Source organism: Cervus elaphus, chromosome 8, assembly GCF_910594005.1.
Source record: "Cervus elaphus chromosome 8, mCerEla1.1, whole genome shotgun sequence".
Classification (NCBI taxonomy): domain Eukaryota; kingdom Metazoa; phylum Chordata; class Mammalia; order Artiodactyla; family Cervidae; genus Cervus; species Cervus elaphus.
The window spans coordinates 623,696-647,025 of record NC_057822.1 but is presented as its reverse complement, the minus strand read 5'-3'; the positions used below and the strand labels follow the sequence as shown (position 1 = coordinate 647,025).

The window sequence follows — 23,330 nt, the reverse complement described above, 5'->3', positions numbered from 1 at the left end:
TTTATAATGCCTGACTTTAAGATCTTTTTTAAACCTTATTTATGGCTGTGCTGGCTCTGTGCTTCTGCGCCCGCGTTATCCGGTTGCTAAGGGTGGTAGCCAGTCTTTGTTTTGACGGCAGGCCTCTCACCACCGTGGCTTCTCTTGCTGTGGAGCACGGGCCTTGTTGCCCCGCAGCATGTGGACTCCTCCTGGACCGGGGATCCAACCCGTGCCCCTGCAGTGGGGGCATGGAGCCTTAACCACTGGACTGCCGGGGACGTTCCTGAGACAAATTTTACATTAAGGGCACAGAACAGTGCCTTGCAGACATAAGCAATAGCTGCTGTCACAGAAAGGGGAAGTGAGGCCCCAAGGAGCAGGTTAAGTGACCTCCCAAGGGCATACTACCATTAAGCATGTCCAGACCCTTCTCTTCCTCTGACTCCCATTCGGATGCCCTTCATGCACCTGTTGTATTAGTTATCTATGGCTGCCTAATGGTATAACTGCAAGCTTGGCAGCTTCAGACACATTTACTAACTCAGTTTCAGGGTTCGGGGGTCTGGGCACAGCTTGGCTGGGTCCTCTGCAAGGCTGCCAAGTGCTGGCAGACAGGGCTCATCTGAGGATCAACCGGGGAAGGGTCTGCTCCCCAGCTCAGGAGGCTCTGGCAGCATCCGGGTCCTTGCAGATCACTTCAGTTTCTTGTTGGCTGTCGGCAGAGGCGGATTTTCCCACCTCGACACAGTGACCCTGGGACTAGGGCAACTCACGCAACATGGCAGTTAGCTTTTTTAGAGCTGGTGAGACAGATGTTGCAATGTTATGTAGTCATGAAGATATCCTGTAGTCTCAAAACCCTCAACCCAATACCTACCTCCTATCCCCACCCCACTGTCTGGAAGCTCCAGTCAAGGATGTAAGTGAGGAGCGCGTGGTTCGGTACTGGAGGCTGTCCTGGGGACCCCGGTCCCATAGCTGGGATTCTAGCTGGTGACGCGCCAGACTGTCCCCTGCCCTACAGATCCCTCAGGGTGCTTTCCAGGGTAGATTTTTTTGACTGCAGTTTGTTCATCAGCACCACTATGAATAACAGTTCTGGATGCACTACCTGATTCTACATCAAGGTGATTAAGGTCTAACTACAGGACGGGCACCTGCTAGTGCTTTATGTGCCTCATCCGAGTGACACTGGGCTCAAGGAGACCACGGTCACACATTTTTTTTTTGTGGTCAAACATTTTTACCAGGAAGACAGTCTAGATCAAAGCCTAGGTCTGTCTCCAAGACCCAAGGACTCACATTCAATGGTGCATGATTCCTGTAAGGGTCTCCTCTGACTCTAAGCTTCCTCTTTCCCAGCCTCTAAGGCAGTTAGAGAGAAGACAGGGAGTCACAGCAAACGGACAAAGAAGTTTACTACTCCTGAGAGTCCCTTGATGCAATTTCCGTTTCCTTACTTAAAGGACAAGAGGGTCCTCAGTTCCAATTTTCTCGGTCCTTTGTTGCTGTTCAGTTGCTCAGTTGTGTCAGACTCTCTGTAACCCCATGGACGGCAGCACGCCTGGCTTCCCTGTCCTCCACTATCTCCTGGAGTTCAGTCAAACTCACGTTCACCATCCAACTACCTCCTCCTCTGTCATCCCTTAACACTGCTTACTAGTCAGAGGGGCCATTTCTATAACCAACCGTGAAAACACATCTTTCTTACAGAACCCACAGGCATGATAAACGCTGTGGCCTTTATCTTGTTTTTCAGTCTCTGTGCCTGGACACCCTTACTATTTAGGGAGCTGCTTCCATGGAGGGAGGCAGGGCTCGCCCCCCACATGTGAGGGCAAGAAGCCCAGAATGTCCCAGAAGGGCAGAAAGGCTATACTCCTAACCAGAGAAATTACTGGTTGCCTTAGGGCAACAGGGACAAATCCCCCCATTCTGGCCAACCTGTCGCTGTGGCCCCAGACTTAAGTCTGGACGTGGGTTCAGTGGTAAAAGGCAGTGTGTGTCCTGCGGAGGCATCCTGGAGGAGTTAGCAGCCATGGCGCCAAAAACATTTCCATCTCTGACATACACTGACAGAGTAGAAATATTTATTTTTTATCTTAGAAATCTGGTCCCACCAAAAGGCCAACACTTTTTTTTTTCAGTTCATCATCTACAACTTTCAAAAAAGAACCCTTTCAATTAAAAAGGTAATGGATGTCAATGAAAGCGATTTTAGAGGTGTGCTCAGATAAAATTATTTCCTATAAACCAGGAACACAGGCAAGCCTAGACTTCCAGTTGCTTCAGAACTCCTTCTGTCTGTCACGTACAGTCCCCGAAGGAGAGAAGAAAGGAAGGAGTTGTCTGCAGACAAGGCACTTCAGGAAACAGCCGGGAGCAAACCCAAGTCCGCCAGGACCCACGCAGTGAGCCTGGGAGCCCAGATGGCTGCCCGCCGATGGCAGGGCTGAACCCCTCACCTCCATTAGAACAGCGGCCTCTCTGGCCCAGACGCAATCCTACCTGCTGCCAGCACCTGCCCCGGCCCTGCTCTGCCCTCCAGGCCTTGAACACACGGAAACCAGGCCACGAAGTTGAGATGAACACAGCTCCTGAAGCTCAGAGCAACTCCTGCGGCTGACGGAGAGGAATGCTTTCAGAGACTCCGGCGGGGGCAGGCTGCCAGAGCACGCTTTTACAGAGACCGTGAGTTAGTGCAGATCAGCACATTAGCAAAGCAAACATTAAAAGAATTTTAGAAAGCTGGCTAATACTCTTGGTTTCCCTCCTGACCATCTGTTCAGGCTGCAGCCTAAAAACCTGCTAGAAATCAGGAAGGAGCCCCTCCTCCTGACTGGAATGGCTACAGCCAATGAGCATGGGGAAAGGCCCCCTCCAGAGGGCAGTCACGTGACACCTATGACCTGTGACACCTATGACCTCCCCAGATGGGCTGATCTGAATCCAGGCAGCACACTCAACCCCTTCTTTTGCTTTGGGGGCTTGTGTTTAATAAGAGTCATCGCGATGGAAGAGTCTCAGAGTCTCTCTCATGTCAAGAGGACAGACAGGGACAGGGATCCAGGAACTCTTCTTCCATGTTCTGGTTGCAAATTCGAATCCCAGGGAACAGTGTGACACGAAGCCAGTGTATTGCCCGACACGCCCAGTCTGTCGAAAGATCCAGGCAAGGAGGAGAGGAGAGACATGCTCCCAACAGAGGCTGGCCAGGGAACACCGCATTCTCCTTCCTTCAGCCCCGACGAGGCGGCTCCTTTCCAGAAATCGTATGAGGAAGAGAGTCATGTCCAGATCAGAATTGGACCCAGCCTGCACCTGGCTGAGTCTGGCTAGAGGTCGACCTGGAAAGATAGGGACGGGGGCAGACTTTAAATGTTTGGAAATACAGAGCACAAGAGATGTAACTTCTCTCCAGGCAGAAAGAACTCCAAGAAGCCAGTCCCTGAATGTTCTAGAGCAGGGGTCAGCAAACCACAACCCAGGACTAGACCAAATCGAGTTCTCTGCCTGTTTATGTAAATAAAGCTTCACACTCACTCACTTACATACTGTGGCTATTCTGGGCTACAAGAGTGGTGATGAGGAGCTGGGATACAGACCACCTAGCCTGCACAGTTTAAACTTTTGCTTCCTGGTCCTTGAGAGAAAATGTGTGCTGACTCCCAACCTACAGCCTGTTCACGTAACAATGCTGTGTGTTTAGCATCTTTTCACCCTGACCCCTAGGTAAAGGCTTGAAATTTTAAGGAAGCAGAAAAGGCAGAGGTCCCATGAGGACGGGCCAACGCCAGAACCCTGGTGAACGCGTGGCCCAGTGTTCTGGGGTGGCTGGTGGGGAGGAGGAGATTAGAGGTACTGGTGACAAGCCAGAGAACCAGGTGAGGTGGTTTAAAGACCAGAAGGAGCTGCAGAAGGCGGCAAAAAGCCTTCCCAGAGAGAAATGTGCCACCCGGAGTGGGCACTCTGGGGCTCCGTCCCCTTGCTGGCCTGAAAGTGTCTGAATTGGCACGCTTGCTCCCGATGTCAGAAGGAAGGCACTAGGGCGATCCCAGGTTTGTAAAGTAACAGCCCTGGCCCCAGTCCCACCACAGAGAACCTGATCCTCCTCACCCTGTGGATTTGGTGAAGTCTCCCCAGACGTCGGCGGTGGCAGCGGTGGCAGGCTTGGGCTGCGGCCAGGACACAGTGGCACCTCCTATAGACGGCCCCAAGTCCGATGGGAAGGGAGAGGAGAGAAGGAGACAGAGGCGTCAGAGGCCTCCCCTTCTGGCTGCCTCAGTAACCCGGAAATCAGACTCATGATTCCAAGTTGCTGAGAAAGACGTGCAGAAATGTGCTTTTTGGCAACAAAACGCCTACAGCCATTCACATCTCTGCTTCTTCGAGCCCTTGAGGGGCTCCTGGAGACAACACAGAAGGTCACACACCAGGCGGAGGGGAGGGGACCAGCAGGGGCGAGTCACATGCCATCATTCTATCTGAAGCAGACCTCGCTCCAACCATTTATGCTGCAAATCTGTTTAAAATATACCGTCTCCTGACCTCTTGGATGGAGAATGCTCACCAAAACTGCAACACTTTTTTTTTTTAAGTTATTTATTTTATTTATTTGTTACTTTTTATCTTTTTGGCCACACCATGCAGCATGTGGGATCTTAGTTCCCAGACCAGGGATTGAGCCCGTGCCCCCTGAAGTGGAAGCATGTAGTCTTAACCAGTGGACCACCTGGGAAACCCCAGCAACACTGTCTTTATATAAAGTCCTCAGGCCAGTGTCTGGCTCAACTAGCTGAGAAAATTATGTGCCAGACATGTGCCAAGTCCTAGAAGCCAAACTGTTAAGGGGCTGGGGAGTCTTCCAGAAGTACCAAGTGGGCATCTGCGTGGGTGTCGTCACTGGGTGGAGGGCATGGCGGGGCGGCAGGGCGTGCTTTTCCAGCCCCTCCCCCAGCGCTGCCAGCACCCCTTCCAGAGGTCCTGTGCCTGCCACCTGCCTTCCCACCAGCTACGTCTAACATCTGATGGGCTGGAGAACCAGGTAAAACTGGGGCCCTCCACAGCTTAGTAGTTCACTGAGTGAACTACAAAACTTGGGCTTCCCTGGTGGCTCAGATGGTAAAGAATCTGAGGTCAAGAATCTACAGGTAAAATCCGCCTGCAATGTGGGAGACCTGGGTTCTACCCAGGGTGGGGAAGATCCCCTGGAGAAGGGCATGACAACCCACTCCAGTATTCTTGCCTGGAGAATCCCCACAGACAGAGGAGCCTGATGGGCTACAGTCCATGGGGTCACAGAGAGTCAGACACGACTGAGCTAATAAGCACGGAATATTTAATAGACATTATCTCGCTTGAACTGCGCCACAGTCCCTGGGGGATGACAGGCCAGCCTGTTTGACTTTATGCAGGTTACTTAAGCCTTAGTCTCCGTATTTCTAAAATGCAGACAGTAGTGATGAACACTTTTCATAAGACTGACCAGTCTGAGGATCAAATATGTTAACAGAAGTCTTCGAACAGGCCTAGTCAACAGTGATAATGATGGTAACGATGCTGCTGCTGCTGCTGCTAAGTCAGTTCAGTCGTGTCCGACTCTGTGCAACCCCATAGACAACAGCCCACCAGGCTTCCCTGTCCCGGGGATTCTCCAGGCAAGAACACTGGAGTGGGTTGCCATTTCCTTCTCCAATGCATGAAAGTGAAAAGTGAAAGTGAAGTCGCTCAGTCATGTCCCACTCTTAGCAACCCCATGGACTGCGGCCCACCAGGCTCCTCCGTCCATGGGATTTTCCAGGCAAGAGTACTGGAGTGGGCTGCCATTGCCTTCTCCGCTAATGACGCAGTGCCGCTCAAATGAGAGCTAACGTTCAGGGAGCGCTTACAATGTTCTAGGCACCGTTCCACGCGCTCTATGTGGGTTGGCACATTTGATCCTCACAAGAAACTTGTACTGTAGGCATCATTACTACCCCCTTCCTACAGATAAAAAAATGGGGGCACAGAGTAGCAGGCAATCTCCTGAATGTCCCACAATGGTAAGCTGGATTTTGAACTCAATCAGTCTGGTCTGGGAACATAGCAAATGCTCATAAACGCTGCTAATCATGACCCCAGCCGCCTGTCTGGCGTATCGCGCATACGGCCTTGGGGGCAGAGGCCTGGGGCTGTACCGGCAGTGCCATCAAGGCATCAAACACGATCTGGCGCCAAGCAGGGACTCCACGTCGGCACTGAACATGCATCGGCCACAGACAGAACGCCTGAGACTACGGCCCTCAGACCTCAGTGAGCCACCAACAGTGTGAAGTGTGCAGGTTCCCGCCCCTGTCACCAGGATGCCAACAAGCCCAGGGTCCTGTGACCTCACTGTGACTCCAGGGGCCGGGCAGGCGCCCTCCCTGCTGCTCCTGCCATTCTCTTGGGGTGAGGGATTCCCACAGGGCTGAGGTGTGAAGCCCAACCTCCAGGTAAGCCCGACCCTTAAAAGGGAAAGAAAGCAGGCTTCTTGTCAGGGCCCTCCCCCACCCCAACATGCTGGTGAGAGAAAGGGGTCTGGCGACAGTCACCCAGCCCAGGGAAGGCGAAGAGCATAGTGCCCCCACCCAGGCAGGCAGGGTGGGGACACTAAGGGGCTGGGCTGGCCTCCCAGCACCTCAGCGGCTGGCATGAGGCACTGACTCCCAGAACCCCAGGTCTCCGGAGGCGCTGCTTACGACCTGGAGCGAGCGTCAGCGCAGCTGCTGAGGAAGCTGCCTTGCAGCGTCCAGCGCCCAACAGCCTCGCTGAGGAGCCCGGTTCAAACTCAATCGCCAGTACCCCCGGCCCGATCTTTGTCCTTCAAGGCCTGGTTCAATGCCACCTCTTCCATGATGACAGCTCCCCAGACCATGCGGCTGGTAATGAGTCTGGTCCCCCTGCATTTGGTCTCTGTGCCCAGGACTCTTCTCTTCTATTATTAACCGACTAAGCATCCTGTGCCCAGAGGCCACGTCGCCATCACTCACTCACTCAACGAGCAGCCTCCAAGAACCGGGAGCTGCAGTCCCTGACCACTAGGGCGGGCCAGACAACCTGAAGGAGAGGTAGTGGGAAAAGAGGAAGCCCTCATCCAGTGTGGGCAGGACCAGCTTTGTGGCAGCCACCCTCCAGTTCCTCACGACGGGCACTGTGACCAGTGTGGGCGAAGGAAGGAAAGCCGAGGGGCCCGCTGCCGGGGGAAGAGGAGCCTGAGTTGCGGGGCATCACCCTCGTACACTGACCTGAGTTGGGAGAAACTGCTGGCTGGACGACAGAGCCACCCACAGACAAATGCTCCCCGGGGAGAGGGGCCAGGGCAGCAGTTCTTGCCCCCGGGGGAGGGGGAAGCAGGCTCAGTCCTCCCGTGCTGGTGGGCCGGGCGCGGGGCGTCCCAGCTGCGCCTTCCTTCTTCTTCATGCTCTAAAGAGAGGGGAGGGATGAGCATCAGTCAGTTCTGCTGGATCCCACTGCCACCAGAAAACTTCACAAGGTGACCCCGGGGCCCCAAACGTCTGCATCACCAAGACGCTCAGCAGCCACCCACAAGGCACTTTCACTGCCGTGGACTGTGCTCAGCGCATCGCGATTTGCGCGCCATCAGGAGCTCCATCCCACGCTCAGCGCATCGCGATTTGAGAGCCATCAGAAGCTCCATCCCACGCCCACCCGCGTGCCTGAAGCGGGACACTGAGGACTGACAAAGGTGTGAGGCAGCTAGGACACACATCCTCCTGGCGGATGCGAAAACGGAAAACCACCTTGGAGAGCTGTTTGAAAGAGTCTTTAAAGCTGAACATATGACCTGATGCCCCTGCCATTCCACTCCTACATGGACCCAGCAGAAATACGTACACGTGGGCACCAAAGACACCATCTGAACGCTGACAGCAGCACTCCTGTAACGGCCCCAAACTGGAAGCTACCCTGATGCCCACCATCAGGTAACTGCACAGATACTCAAGATACCTTCTCATAATGCAGCCTGCCACCACCATGAGGATAAACCGACTACACTCAACAATATGCATGCTCTCACACATGCCAGGCTGAATAAACGAAAGGAGTCACACACAAAGGAGTATGAAGTGTATGAGTCAATCAATAAAACGTTAAAAACAACATCAGGATAGTGCTCACTCTGTCCTGCGGAAGAGAGCAGGGGAGGGGCTTCCAGAGTGGTGAGAGCCATCCACGCCTTCATCTGGGGGCTAGCTTGTGTGAGCAGATTTGTGTTTTTAATATTTATTTCTTTATTTTCGGCTGCACTGGGTCCTCACGGCTGTGCCTGGGCTTTCTCTCAGCACGATGTTTCTCCTCCTGCAGAGCACGGGCTTCAGCACAGGCTCAGCAGTTGGGTGCACAGGCTTAGCTGCTCCAGAGAATCTGGGCTCTTCCCAGACCAGTGATAGAACCCGTATCCCCTGCAATGGCAGGCAGATTCTGAACCACTAGACCACCAGGGAAGCCTATATATTTGTTTTTAAAAAATTCACTGAGTTCTGCATTTATAATGTGTGTACTTTTCTGTATGCATATTATACCTCAATGAAACATTTAATAAAGAAAAACAGAAAATTCAACACCGAGGTGAATCAGAAGTCAGAGCATCTCAAAGATGAAGATGGCGTGGTTCCCACCTTGCCAGGAGAGCAGCAGCTTAATCAAATGCTGAGATCACAGATCAGAGTCAAGTGAACTGAAGTGAAAGTCACTCAGCTGTGTCTGACTCTTTTCAACCCCATGGACTATACAGTCCATGGAATTCTCCAGGCCAGAATACTGGGGTGGGTAGCCCTTCCCTTCTCCAGGGGATCTTCCCAACCCAGGAACTGAACCCAGGTCTCCCGCATTGCAGGCTGATTCTTTGCCAGCTGAATACTGGCGTAGGTAGCCTAAGCCCTCCAAGCCCTGGGTATGCATACAGCTGTGCTGATTATTTCTAGCTTGACGACCCTGCACAGGACCCTCAAGCTCTCTAAACCTCCATTTCCTCTCCTAAAAGGGAGAATGTTTAATCTGCATGAGAAGCACCCTAAAAACACTACCTGGCACACAGTTGATGCTCATTAAATGTTAGTTTCCTCCCAGCAAGACAGAGATTCACATCCCAACCAGTCCACTGGACATGACCTGGATTTTCTCTTAAGAGACAGTTGGCCAACTTCAAGGGTCCCAAATCATCACCAGCAGGAAGCAGAAGAGAGGAGAAAGAGATAGTAAGTGAAGCGGAAGACTGTTATTTTAGGATTACAAACTGTCTTCAGAAACAAATCCACTAGGTCCTCAGTTCCCCCAATCATTCAGCTCCACCCCCACAACCAGGCAGAGGGCACGTCTTGCAGTCCAGCCCAGCTCAACCTCTCCCGAGATGCAGGGCCCGTCAGGACTATGACAAGGGAGCCAGGACACCACCGTCAGCAGAGCTGCCCGTGACCCCCAGTGCCCACCCGACGCTTGCCCAGCAGAGTGCTGCCAATCTTTTTTTTTTTTTTTTTAAATTTGGCTGTGCCAGGTCTTAGCTGTGGCACGAGGAATCTTTTAGTTGCAGCATGTGGGAGCCAGTTCCCTGACCAGGGACTGGACCCATGTCCCCTGCATCAGGAACATGGGGTCTTAACCACTGGGCCACCAGGTAAGTCCCCAAAACACAACCTGGGATGAGCACACGGGCCCCCCTGCCAACAGCCAACACAGAAACATCAGCTATGGCAGCAAGCGACTGATGTTCTTCAACTCAAGAGGCTTTGCACACACAATGCCCTCTGAACCGCCCTCTGACCTCTCTTCCCTTGCTCATAGGTTGCTTCTTCCAGGAAGGCGTCTCTGGTTCCCCCTAACTCTAGGCTGCAGGACTCCCCACCCCAGGAGTTCCCGGCACTGAAGACACCCCGGGGTCACAGAACCTTCCCGCCACGTAATCACACCCCGACTCCCTCATGTCAGCTCCACTCTGAGCTCCGCGACAGCGAAGCCCTCGTGCTCGCCCCCAGTGCAGTACCTGACGCCCAGCCGCTACTCAGTAAACGCGTGCTGAACCGTGAGAGGAGCGGCAGCTCTAGGCTGGGCTTGGTGTGGCAGCCAAGGCCGCTGAGCAGGGGCAGCACTCACCGCAATGTTGAGCTTGATGGTCTGGCCCTCCTTGAAACTTAGGTCCAATTTGGGACCTTGATCCGGGTTTTGGGCTTGTTTTGCAAATTCACACTGCTGTTTCACCCACCTGGGGAGAGAAGAGAGAAGAGGTGAGAAGGGGCGCGCTGCCCTGCATTCACACCCTCGCTTCAGTCCTACCTGCCGTCCGTCCAGGACGAGGCTTTTACTGCAGCCTCAGGGAAGAGACTGAGAGCAGCTTGAGAATCAGGCCTGAACGCAAACCCTGGCTTTGACATGGAAGCAGCTGCAGGTTTGTCACTTTCCTCATCAGCAAAATGGGATGACGAGTCCCTATGCCTTAAAGACTGAAAATTTCACAAGGTCATTGATAGAGAGGGTCCTAACCCTGGTCTTCAGGAAATCTGAGAACCTGGTCCTCTCCTCCTCAGCATGTGGTGTGAAGACTAAAACACCATCCAGGGGCTTAAAAAGTAAATGGTGAGACAGGACAGACACCCAGCAAGTAGAAAGCAACAAAAAGGTCCCACACACTCCAAAGAGCAGCCCTCCAGCAGCCACCCAGAGCAGAAAGGAGCTAGAAGCACTCGGATGAGCAGCTGCACACTCCCCACAGCCAGAGATGGAGGACTCAGATGGCAGGGGAGCAGGCTTTCCTGCCCTTTTAGCTTCAGAAAGGACCAGCAGGGTGCGTACTGAGTGGCCTGGGAATCCGAGCACTGCTTATTACAGCATGGAGGAACAGGTCTGGAAAGGCCAAGGGAGCCAGGAAAGGACTCCGGCTGCTCAAGGGCCTGATGAGGGCAGAGATGTGACACCTCAAAGGCTGGGGCAGCTGACTGGGGGGTCAGAGATGGGCCTCAGGAAAAGGAGACCTCAAGGTAGAGATGAGGACTCGCAGAGCACAGAGGGGACCTGTCTTAAAGGAGAAGTGAGTTCCTCTGAGACTCTGCGAGCTGACAGATCACACACAACCACCTGGGTATCCTAACCTGGGAGATCATTCTGTCCCAGGAAAGAGGGAGGAGGCATGAGTGTGTCTCCTGGAACCACTCACTTGAAATGGTCCTGCAAGGCAACATTGAAGTCAAAGGCGTCACCTCGGTCCCCGAAGCCAATTCCAATAAATGCCCGTCGCCCTGGGGGACAACACACAATCAATCCTACTTTCCAAAGGCAGAGAAAACCCTTCTCGGAAGAGGAAGCCCCAAGTCCCGAGCTTACCGTTTCCATCCTCAATGCGGATAACGAAGTACCTGCTGGAATCTGTCACGCTCTCCACAGCTGTGCCGGGAAACTGATCCACTGGGGCCTGAGCAAAGAGCTCCCCTGAAAGCAGAAGTGAGGATGAGCCTTGAGTCCCTCACAGCCTATTTCTATCCCATGACTGGGGCCCTTGCCCTGCGAGGCAGATTGGCAAACCTGACTCTGGAATTCAAGTCAAACACATTCTGGCTAAAGGAATGTAACAGGAATATAACCCATGAAAGATTTAAGTCAGAGGTGGCTTACAGGTCAGATCCAGTTCTTAGTTTAATATTTTCAATTTAACTGCCAAACACTTCAAAATCAAATTACATGTAAAATAATCCAGATTTCTAGCTTCTCTTAAAATCAAAAGCTCTAGCAATGTTGTGCTTCCACTTCCATGTGAGAATGATGGGCTGGAGCTGGTCACCATTCCATGTCTCACCCATTCACACCCACCGCCTGTACCCTCAGTGCCCTGGTTCAGGGAGATCACACCTTCCACATCAGTCAAGTACCTGAGGCAGGACTCGAGGGACAGGTGAACCCAGTGAAGAGGGAGGGTTTCTGCACTCTAGAAGAACCTGAGGCAGGCTGATTTAATCTAATCATGGGCCAAAAGAGTGACTGATTTTAAAAATAGCTCTTCCTTGGAGTAGGAAATGGCAACCCACACCAGTATTCTTGCCTGGAAAATTACATGGACAGAAGAGCCTGTCGGCCTACAGTCCATGGGTTGGCATGACAGAGGGGGTTTGAGGGAGGTGGGTTGGTAGCAATAAACAGGTGGAACTAAAAAAACAACAAAAAACAGCTCTTGTAAAATGCATCCCCTCATCAACTACGGTCCTCCAGGGTGTAGTGCAACATACACCTTCTGTAAGCATTTACAACTGGTATTGTTTTCAAGTGTACTGATCTCTGCTGATGAGTCAGGTATTGACCACTTTCTACTAAATCCTATGGTTCAGAGGTGACTGTGATCAAGGCTGAACTGAATCCAAATCGGTGGCCCAAGTCTGTAGCTTCTTGCTAACTCCTCTGCCCGCTCTAGTTTGGTCCCTGGGGATCCGGGATCCCCCTGGATGCCTTCAGCCTAGAGCAGCAGTTCCCCACCACGGGCGACCTGGCCTCCCTTCCAGGGGCATCTGGCGATGCCTGGTGACACTGGTGGGTGCTGCTGGCATCTAGTAGGCAGCAGTCAGAGGTGTCGCTGAGCATCTTAAATATGACTTAGACCACAAAACTCAGCTGGCCCCAAATGTCACTACTGCTGAAGCTGAGACACCCTGGCCTAGAGTGATTGGAAAGTGAGGGACAAACATGACCCAGTGGGCATGACCCAAAGCTAAGAGCGTCCTGGGGAGGATCCCACAGGTGAGGCTCAGCTCTGAGCAGTGGCTGGTATACCAGCTGTGTACCTTGGAGGTAGTTCCCAGGGTCCCCAGAGAACAGGTGCTGCCATTCCCTTGTGATGCCACCTGGGACATCCCAGCAAATCTCCCAGCCAGAGTTCTCTTGGCAGACCAGGCAGCCATCCCTTCAAACTCCTCTGCCATCAATGCTCAGTCATGCTTGAAACAAATCGGCGCTTTGGGTCACCTTGCAGTTCACAAAGCATTCGGATATCTACGTGTTCATTTCATATTCCAACAACCCCATGAAGCAGGAGCTAATGTGATCCCCATTTCACCAAAAAGGAGGCCAAGGTGTCAAACGTCATGTGGCTTGTCTAAGGTCCCACAGCTCAGACACAAGTGATGCAGATCTGAGAAGAGGCAGCCAGTTTTGCTCACAAATCTTTGCATTTTATTTGCCCCACAAAGGAAAACCTCTATGGTAGAAAAAGAAGACATTACAGAACACTGGGGCATCTGACTGAGAAGCCCTGCGTCTGATTCCAGCTCTGAGGGGGTGGGCTGGGACTGCTCCAGGCTGTGTTGCCCTCCACAGCTCACCCAGAGGCGCTGGGGGCACAGGACTGCCGGAGATTTTGCCAAGAGTGACATCTGTCAGCTGACTCCAACACAGCCCAGCTTGGCTTGTCCTCTCACCACAGAAAGAGCTGAGAAGGACAATTTCCAGTTCTTTCAGTTAATGGGTGTGGTCAGTCTGGAAAGTTACCATTTAGTCGATAAACAGAATTCCTGATTAAGAAACCAAGCTCACAGCAGAAGTCAACGTGTGGCTTATCTTCCAGGGAAGCTCCAGGGCTTCCTACTTGGGACCCACCTGTAGGCCTTTGCTCTCTGGGCTCCCAAATTAGTATTTCCTTAAAGACACCCAAAAGAACAGGTGCTTGACAGGAAATACTTCCTTTTAAACTAAAGGTTGGGGAATGGAGTCAGTGTACAAGTATACCCAGGCTCTGATCTCCAGGACAGGTCCCCCGATTCCCTGAGTGGCCTGGCCAGGCCCCGGCCGCCCCTCCCTTCACAAGGTGGGAGGCGCGGTACCTCAGCCCCACGCAGGCCTCCCTGGCCTTTACCTGAGGTCCTGTCCTCCAGCTTGATGTAGGCCACCTGGCCTTTTGCAGTGATCCGCAGCCGGCCACTCCATGATGGCTGGTCCAGCTGCCACTCCGCAGCCCTGAAGGGACAAAAACCGTTGTGCCGCTGCCAGAGGCTCCCGCTCCCCTTCTCCAATGTTGGGGGTGGGGATGGGGCCGGGAAGGGCATGTGGGCTGCATGCTCCAGACCGGAGGCTGGCAAACTTCTCGGGAAAAGGACCACACGATCTCTGTCCGCACTCCTCACTCTGCAGTTGCAGAGGGAAAGCAGTCATGCTGCGTCAGCATGCTGGTGCTTCAGGTGTTCTAACTAAATATTTTCTACTGGGCAGGGCTGTATTTCAGTGAAACTTTATGGACAACCTGATTTTCATATAATTCTCACATTCTGAAAAATTCTTCTTTAAAATGTTCCCCAACCATTTAAAAACGTAAAAACCATTCTTAACTTGCTGCTGCTGCTGCTAAGCTGCTATGAGTCAAACAAAAACACATGGGTCATAGCTGGCCAACCCCAGCTTATAGATGATAAGTTCCAGATTATAGAGACCTTCTCTGAAGCAGAATTCTAGGCTTTTTTCTGTAGAGAAAGCAACTACCGGGGCCCATGGTTTGCGGAAGACACTGCTAGGCTGTGGCAGTCAAAGCAATCATCTGGGACCACTGAGACCATCTTGGAGGAAAAGGAGAAGGGGAGCAAGCATCAGTAGAAGAGCAAAGGAGAGCAACAGGACATGTGGGAAAAGTGAATGAGTGTTCAAGAAATCTATTCTCAAAGGTAGCCTGAGAAGAAATAAACCCAGGAAACCACAGACCTATCACAATGGCCTCTTTTGGCTCTTTTAAAGCATTGACTTTACATTTTATTACTAAGAAGCATCTCAGTAAACCCCTGTAAAGCAAAAACCTTGGGTGTTTCCAAGAGGCTTTTCTTGGAAGTCCCTAAGCATATGCCACGCCTTGGAGAGACATCATAACTGTGGACACAGGTTGTTTTGAAGGCCACATAAATGCAGACTTTCAATTCACAAGTCAGCCAACTCAGTTTCAGTTCCTCTTATTGGGGCAAGAGGCCTTTAACTCAAGCAGAGCTCTGAGACTGAAGTGCAGGGGTTGGCAGTTTCCTTTTTTGCCAACCTAGTCAGCCTTAACACTTGGTAACCTCGATCTCTGGGGGACCAGACTAATGCTACTGAAGGGAATGGAGGCAGATGACCACCCCTGGTTTGGTGGTGGCCCATCCCGTTTGACCACACAAAGCAAATGAGTTTTTGTTCTCACTATTGTTGCTTTCATATTATTTTTAAACTATGTCATGGATGTAGTGGGTGTTCAATAAAATATTTGTTCACTAGAAAATCAGCTACGAGACCATGTTAATACAACTGAAAAGTAACAAGAAGCCAGAGACGTTGACACTCCGTCATTCTTGGGGTGCAGGCCAACCTTGTATCTCCAAATAACTTGGACAAACATTGCCTTCAGGATCGCCCACCCTCCACCCCCACCCCCGTGTGGCACAAAATAGCCAAAGGCTAGGTTATCCGTATGAGACATTATCTTATTTTTTTTTTAATATTTTCCCTCATTTGACAATGAAGGCAAAATGCAATGGTGACAAAATGCAAACTGTACAAAGACATACGGTGAAAGGAAGTGTCCTCCCAACCCCCTCTTTCCTCTGGCAGGGCAGTTTCCTGTGTTCACTTCCACATAATCTACTTTTACAAACACGCCTATTGGTTCGTCTCAGGTGAACATTTCACCAGACAAGTGCGGATGGATGCCTCTCAACAGCCAGAGGCTGTGATCAGGTCGGAGGTTCGTGCCAAGAAAGCTGGGCAGGGCAGGGCCCCTGGGCTTTCAACGTCAGCTTAAAACTTCCCAGAACGGGTCCTTTGGACCGGTTCTGGGCTCCTTTCCTTCCCTCGGGGATTTCTGCCAGTGACAGGGCTCTTCCCCCGCAAGTCTTTCCAAGGATCCCTTCTAGGCCGTCAGCTGACGCTGAAAAAAAGGTCTGTGACACCACCACTCCCGACCACGTTTAGGGTCCCTAAGCACGATATACCACTTTCAAGCCTTCCCCGCTGCCGGGACCCCATTCGTCGGACTGAGACATGAGAAAGTCTGGGTCCCCCTCGCTGCTCTGGCCTCGACCTGAGAGAACCCGTTGCATTACCTGCGCCCGCCCCTCGCCCGTCAACCGGCCAGGCAGTCCTCTCCCACAGTGGGCGTGTAGGGATGGCCGGGGAAGGGTTAGGTCGCGACTAGCCTAGCCTGGCAGCAGGTGGTCACCTGTAACCACGGTTGGTGGCCCGCGGCGGGATGCGGTAGACATGGACATCTGGCTTCACACAGAGAACCGACTCGTACTCCGCTTCCTCCATCTCGACGCCCCGAGCCCGCCGGACTTCCGGTTCCTTCCCCGCCCAACGGAAGTCGCGACTCTATGACTCACGTCAGGCTAGAGCGGCAGATCGCAGGCGTCAGCCGCTCGTCGCCGCGCGCCCTTTACTGGAGGCCTCGCCTCACGACCTGTGGCGGAAGAAACCAGCAGCCACCCAACAAACTGTGGGAAATTCTTAAAGAGTTGGGAATACCAGACCACCTGACCTGTCTCCTGAGAAATCTGTGTGCAGGTCAAGAAGTAACAGAACTGGACATGGAACAATGGACTGGTCGCAAATCGGGAGAGGAATAGTCAAGACTGTATATTGTCTCCCTGCTAATTTAACTTATATGCAGACTACCTCATGCGAAATGCCGGGCTGGATGAAGCACAAGCTAGAATCAAGATTGCCGGGAGAAATAGCAATAACCTCAGATATGCAGATGACACCACCCTTAATGGCAGAAGGCGAAGAACTAAACAGCCTCTTGGTGAAAGTGAAAGAGGAGAGTGAAAAAGTTGACTTAAAACTCAACGTTCAGAAAACGAAGATCATGGCATCTGGTCCCATCACTTCATGGCAAATAGATGGGGAAACAATGGAAGCAGTGAGCTTTATTTTCTTGGGCTCCAAAATCAATGCAGGTAGTGACCTCAGCCATGAAATTAAAAGATGCTTGCTCCTTGGAAGAAAAGCTATGACAAACCTAGACAGCATATTAAAAAACAGAGACATTAGTTTTCCAACAAAAGTCTGTCTAGTTAAAGCTATGGTTTTTCCAGTAGTCATGTATGGATGTGAGAGCTGGACCATAAAGAAAGCTGAGCACTGAAGAATTGATGCTTTTGAACTGTGGTGTTGGAGAAGATTTTTGAGGGGCCTTTGGACTGCATGGAGATCAAATCAATCAATCCTAAAGGAAATTAGTCCTGAATATTCATAGAAAGGACTGATGCTGAAGCTGAAGCTCCAGTACTTTGGCCACCTGATTCAAAGAACTGACTCATTAGAAAAGACCCTGATGCTGGGAAAGATTGAAGGTGGGAGAAGAAGGGGATGACAGAGGATGAGATAGATGGTTGGATGGCATCACCAACTCAATGGACACGAGTTTGAGCAAGCTCTGGGAGTTATAATGGACAAGGAAGCCTGGCATGCTGCAGCCATGGGGTTTCAAAGAGTATGACATCACTCAGCAACTGAACTGAGTGACTGACTAAGGGTGGTCTGAAGAGCTTCTCAGGTGTCACTAGTGGTAAAGAACCCGCCTGCCAATTCAGGACACATAAGCGACATGGGTCCTATCCCTATATGGGGAAGATCCCACTGGAGGAGGAAATGGCAACCCATTCTTGTCAGGAGAATCCCATGGATAGAGGAGCCTGGAGGGGTATAGTCCATTGGGTCGGAAAGAGTTGGATGTGACTGAAGTGGCTTAGCATGCACTCAGGTTATCTGATGTCTGAAGCTCCAGTACTTTGGCCACCTGATGTGAAGAGCTCACTCATTGGAAAAAGACGCTGATGCTGGGAAACACTGATGGTGGGAAAGATTGAAGGCAAAGGGAGAAGAGGGCAGCCGAGGATGAGATGGTTAGTTAGCATCATTGGTTCAATGGACCTGAATCTGAGCAAACTCCAGGAGATAGTGAAGGACAGGAAAGCCTGGCATGCTGCAGTCCATGGGGTCACAAAGAGTCAGACATGACTTAGCGACAACAACAACAACAACAGGGGTTGTCTGGGCACCTCCCCTTCCATAACATCTCAGAAGCTGCAGAGAAAACTTTAATACTCATCACACTGCAATCCATTGTCTGGTTGTGGGTCTTCCCTGTTGCCTCGACATTTACACCTGATGTCCAGTTGGCTGAGATTCAAAGCTGTAGCTACCTAGACTGCTCTCTCTGATGCTTCTCTCTCCTCCAGCCTTTGCTTCCTTCTGCTCTTCCTGAAGGTCCTGCCATCAGCCGACTCTGTAAGAAGCAACCGAGGCTTTTCCTTCTAGGGAAAGCTTTACCTGCTCCACCAGCTAAATGTGATGTCCCTACTGTGCCACCCTTTTCCTTACCCACCATGTGCCCTGGGCCCCTGTAGTCTAGATTCAACAAAAGGATGTATTAAAAGGAACCAAGTTTACGAATATAAGTACTTTTTAAAGTATCCCAGTCTTAACTTGGATTTCTCTCAGAATGTTATGGGAGTTACAGTGTTTGTGTGCGCACTTAGTTGTGTCCAACTCTTTGTGAGTCCATAGACTGTAGCCAGGTTCCTCTGTCCATGGCATTTTCCAGGCAAGAATACTCGAGTGGGTTGCCATTTACTCCTCCAGGGGATCTTCCCGACCCAAGTATCAAACCCGAGTCTCCCAAGTCTCCTGCACTGCAGGCAGATTCTTTACCATCGTGCCACCCTGAGTCAAATTGTCAAAATCCCTTCTTCTCTACCATTCTCTCTCCCTATTTCTTTTTAAAAAATATTAATTTATTTTTGACTGTTCTGAGTCTCCATTGCAGGATGGGCTTTTATCTAGTCGCAGTGAGCAGCGGCTACTGTCTAGTTGTGGTGTGTACCTTCTGATTGCGGTGGCTTCTCTTGTTACAGAGCACAAGGAGCAGGTTCCAGAGCTCAGGCTCTACATCTCAGGCACAATAGTGGTGGCCCGGGGGCTTAGAAGCTCCGAGGCATGAGGGATCTTCCCAGAACCCATGTCTCCTGCATTGGCAGGTGAATTCTTTACCACTGAGCCTCCAGGGAAGCCCTACCATTCTCTTATTCATTACACAAACATTTCAGTGCTTATGATGAGCCAGGTCCTCTGTGCACCACAGCTGATCCCAAATCTCTGATTCGCTGAATGCTCCTAAACTTTCTCCCCATCCTTTTTCCCTCTCCTCTCTCCCTCCTTTTACTCACTCTGTATAAACTCTTTATTACAGGATTGATCTTCCCTCTTAAATTAAAATATATACAAGGTAGTAAAATGTACATAACATAAACTTTACCATTTTAATCATTTTAAGTGTACAGAAATTAAGTACATTCACCACTCTATTTCCAGACTTTTTCATCATCCAAAATCCTATACTCATTAAGCAATAACACCCGATTTCCTGCTACCCCCAGCCCCTGGTAATCTTTGTTCTACTGTCTGTATATGAATTTGTCTCTTCCAGGTATCTCATATAAATGGAATCATACAGTATTTGTTTTTGCTTATTTCACTTATTTCATATTTTCGAGGTTCATTCATGTCATAGCCTATATCAGAATTTCATTCATTTTAATGACTGAATGATATCACTGCATGGCATAAAAAATTAATAAACAGAAAGTTTGGTTAAATAAGAGTCAAGAGCCCAGAATGGGGAGCTCCCAGGCCCTGAAATGCTAGCCCAAAAGGAAGAAGGAAGACTGTCTTCTTTCCTGACAAGGACTCAGCCAGTGAAAAGCCACGGACTCTGCTTCCTCTAGCCCTCCTTTCCCCAGCTTCCTTTTCCCCTCAATAAAAGAGCTCTGCTCCCCTTACCCTGAGGGGACTTGCACGTGGTTGACCTTGGTTGCAGACCCTGAGTTGCAATTCTCTGCTGATCTCATGCAAACCCATTTTTGCTGGAGCAGTTCTGGTAACCTCATTACTTCAGGTGAACAACGGATAGACCACATTTTGTTTATCCATTCATCTATTAATGGATATTTGGGTTGTTTCCACCTTTTGGCTATTGTGAATAATGCCGCTGTGAATTATTGGTGAAGAATACCTGTTCAAGTCCTTGTTTTCAGTTCTTTTGGGCATATATTTAGAAGTGGGACTTGCTGGCCCATGCAGTAATTCTACGTGTAGCTTTTTGAGCTCTAAACTTTTCCACAGAAGCTGCATTTAACATTTCTACCAGCAAAGGTTCCAAATTTCCACATCTTTGCCAGTACTTATTTTCCATTTCCTTTGATATTCGCCATCCTGGTGGGTATGAAGTTAACCTCTCTTTATGTGAATTGATTTAACATTTAATTTCAACTTTACCTTGTTTCTGTACAACAAAGAAGAGATTGAGAGATGAGATTTCTTTCTCCTAGTTCTATTTCATTTCCTTAAAGTCCTGGAGTGACAAAGACAGAAGTCCCCTTAGAAGCTAGAGGGGAGAGATGCTGAGAGGTGAGGGAGGGCACCTCCTCACTCTGACAGTCTTATCCCTCACATTCTCATCGTTCTGTTTCTGTGTCCACTCTCCCACTAGACTGCAAGCTTCTTGAACGCAGGACCCTGTCCCTGCCTTTCTGGACCCCCGTATTCAGCAGCACAGGGCCTGCTACAGACTAAGTGGTCAGTGAATGAAAGTACATGACTCTGTGTGTGTGTGTGTGTGTGTGTGTGTATGAGTATTCAATTGGCTATATCCCAAAGCCAAGGGGTGCTTTGGGAATGAGCCACAGTGTTTCCTTTTTCACACTCTGATTCTTTGCATCAATATGTGCTGAACAACACCTGGGAAAATAGGGTGTCCCAGGAATAACCTACCTGAAGAATCTTCCATGTGGGAGAGCATCTGGGACTAGCTCTTAAGAGCTAAACTTTGGAATAGCGTCCACCATCAGCACCAAGTTCCATCACCATCTCCGGAAGACAAGCAGTGTGAGGGCGGCCCACAGTGGCCCCATGTGGCTGCCCCAAGTAGGACACCTTCCTCTCTGAATCTCATAGGGAATGCTCGCTCCATGTAGCCAGGTCTTACAACATGTTCAGAGCACTTGCCTTTCAGTTCAGCCTAACAGAGATGGGCACTGAGCTACTATAGGCCAGGTGCTGGGTGCTGGGGCCACAGAGATGAGGCCCACCCAGCTCCTACCTTCATGGAGCTAACAGAGAGGAGGAGACAGAGAAAAAAGTGAATCATTTGCATTGCGGAGTGAGAAGTGTTATGATGGAAAAAACTCACAGAGGAGTGTGGGAGCTAAGAAAAGAGACCTCACCCAGCCTGGGGGCAGTCAGGGAAGGCTCCCTGGAAGAGGTTACCTTGACACAATAATCCTTGTGAGGTAGGTGGGGCGAGGATTGTTATCCTCATTGTGTAGTGGAGTCACTGAAGCAGTGACCAGCCCAGGGAAACTACACTGTCCTCTGGCTGTGGGAGGTCAGACTGTCCTTTGCCTTATTCTCAAACCCCAGTCACATGGCTAGACACGCCTGAAAGGCATTTCTAAACGTCCATTGCCAAGAATAAGAGGGCCTACTGACTACTCCCAGGTTAACGCCATTATTTAACAGGTTCAATTCAACCCAGCAGCGGAGTGCAGGCTCACACAGAGCCCATCTCGCATGGGAGGAGGTGACAGCCGTGCACAACCTCGCTCTGATTCATCCAGCGGCTCTCCGGTAGGTCCAGGGCCAAGGTGGGGGCTTGAGGTGAGTTGTGTTCCCGTGTGGCTTCCAGAACTATGATAGATCACTTATCTTTACCTGCTGTGTTTTTCTGCCATCATAAACATTTCCAAGAGAAATTTCCCCGTTTCTCAGATGGGGAGTGTTAGTTGTTCAGTCATGTCTGACTCTTTGCAACCCCATGGACAGACCCTGCCAAACTCCTCTGTCCGTGGGATTCTCCAGGCAAGAATACTGGAATGGGTTGCTGTTCCCTTCTCAAGGGAATCTTCCTGACCCGGAGATCAAAGCCAGGTCTCCCGCATTGCAGGCAAGTTGTTTACCATCTGAGCCATGGGGAGATCGCTTTAAAAGGGCACTTGGTAACAAAACAATCTTATAAAAGAATAAAGTTGGTGACCTCACACTTCCCAATTTCAATACTTAATATGACGGGACAGGAATCAAGACAGTATAGTACTGGTATAAAGATAGGCCATAGAACAATGAAATAGAATGGAAAATTCAGAAATAAACCCTTACATTTACAGCCACTTGATTTTCCCAAAGTGGGCCAAGACAACTTGATAAAGAATAATCTTTTCAACAAACAGTGTGGGAATGAGTTATCTACATTACACATGCAAAAGAATGAAGTTGGACCCATATCTCACACCATATACAAAAATTAATTCAAAATGGCTCATAGACCCAAATGTGTGAGCTAAACCATATAACTGTTAGAAGAAAACATAGAAATCTTTATGATCTTGGATTTATGTTATAATAAAAAGAATCTAATAGATTCTTAGATATGACACTAAGAGCACAGGCAACAAAAGAGAAAAGTAGGTAAATGAAACTTAAAAATAAGAATTCTTGTTCTTCAAAGGACAACCAAAGTGAAAGCACATTTCACATAATTTGAGAACAATTTTGCAAATTACATATCTGACAAAGGACTTGCACCTAGATTATATAGAGAGTTCTTACCATTCAATAATAAAAAGACAAATAACCCAATCTATAAATGGACAATGAACCTGAATAGACATTTTCCCAAAAAATATACATAAATAACCAATAAGCACATGAAAAGGTGACCAACATCATTAGCCATCAGGGGAATGCAAATCAAAACCACAATAAGATCCTGCTTTTTACCCGCACCCACTAGAGTGCCCAGAATAAAGCGCACACACAGCGAGTGTTGGTGCGGGTGTGGGAGACTGGAGCCCTCAGACATCTTACATCTTGGGGAACGTAAGATGATGCAGGTACTTTGGAAAACAGCATGGCAATTACTCCAGGGGCTAAACATAGAGTTACCACACGACCCAGCAATTCCATTCCTAGGTATACACCCAAGAGAAATGAAAACATATTTTCACACAAAAAAATTGGTACACAAATGTTCATAGCATTATTCATAATAGCTAAAAAGGGAAAGAACTCAAATGTCTGTCAACTGATAAATGGAGACATAAAAGGGGAAATTCCTTGGTGGCCTAGTGGTTAGGATTCCCAGCTTTCACTGCTGCGGCCCAGGTCCAATCCCTGGTTGGGGAACTAAGACCCTGCAAGCTGCATGACACAGCCAAAAAAAAAAAATGCAGTGTATTGGCAAAAAAAAAAAAAGAAATGTAGGGCTGATACAATCCACAAATCTGATGAACCCTGGGAACATCTGCTAAGCCAAAGAAGCCAGTCAC

At 50.0% G+C, this 23,330-nt stretch overlaps 1 protein-coding gene across 2 annotated transcripts; it reads right to left on the bottom strand.

Moving 5' to 3' along the window:
- Positions 1-2,050: 2,050 nt before the first annotated feature.
- NECAP2 (NECAP endocytosis associated 2) lies at positions 2,051-16,302 on the bottom strand. 2 transcript variants are annotated; one of them, XM_043908920.1, is made up of 8 exons: positions 16,166-16,302; positions 13,850-13,950; positions 11,338-11,442; positions 11,171-11,252; positions 10,114-10,222; positions 7,248-7,425; positions 4,099-4,183; positions 2,051-3,329 (listed from the first exon to the last, which is right to left on the bottom strand). In XM_043908920.1, the coding sequence occupies exons 1-8, from the start codon at positions 16,255-16,257 to the stop codon at positions 3,281-3,283; spliced, it is 801 nt and encodes a 266-aa protein (XP_043764855.1). In that variant the 5' UTR covers positions 16,258-16,302; the 3' UTR covers positions 2,051-3,280. The 2 variants fall into 2 exon arrangements, with proteins under 2 accessions (XP_043764855.1, XP_043764856.1); XM_043908921.1 differs by lacking the exon at positions 13,850-13,950 and having other exon boundaries at positions 16,166-16,291.
- Between the last annotated feature and the right edge of the window lie 7,028 nt (positions 16,303-23,330).

What these genes read in the sequence shown, in the direction of transcription:
- NECAP2 (XM_043908920.1), bottom strand. Translation starts at nt 16,257, where the DNA reads ATGGAGGAAGCGGAGTACGAGTCGGTTCTCTGTGTGAAGCCAGATGTC. An exon ending in GCTGGAGGACAGGACCTCAG is followed by an intron (nt 11,443 to 13,849) that starts GTAAAGGCCAGG and finishes TTCTGCTTTCAG; the next exon opens with GGGAGCTCTTTGCTCAGGCC. An exon ending in GCCTTGCAGGACCATTTCAA is followed by an intron (nt 10,223 to 11,170) that starts GTGAGTGGTTCC and finishes TTCTCTCCCCAG; the next exon opens with GTGGGTGAAACAGCAGTGTG.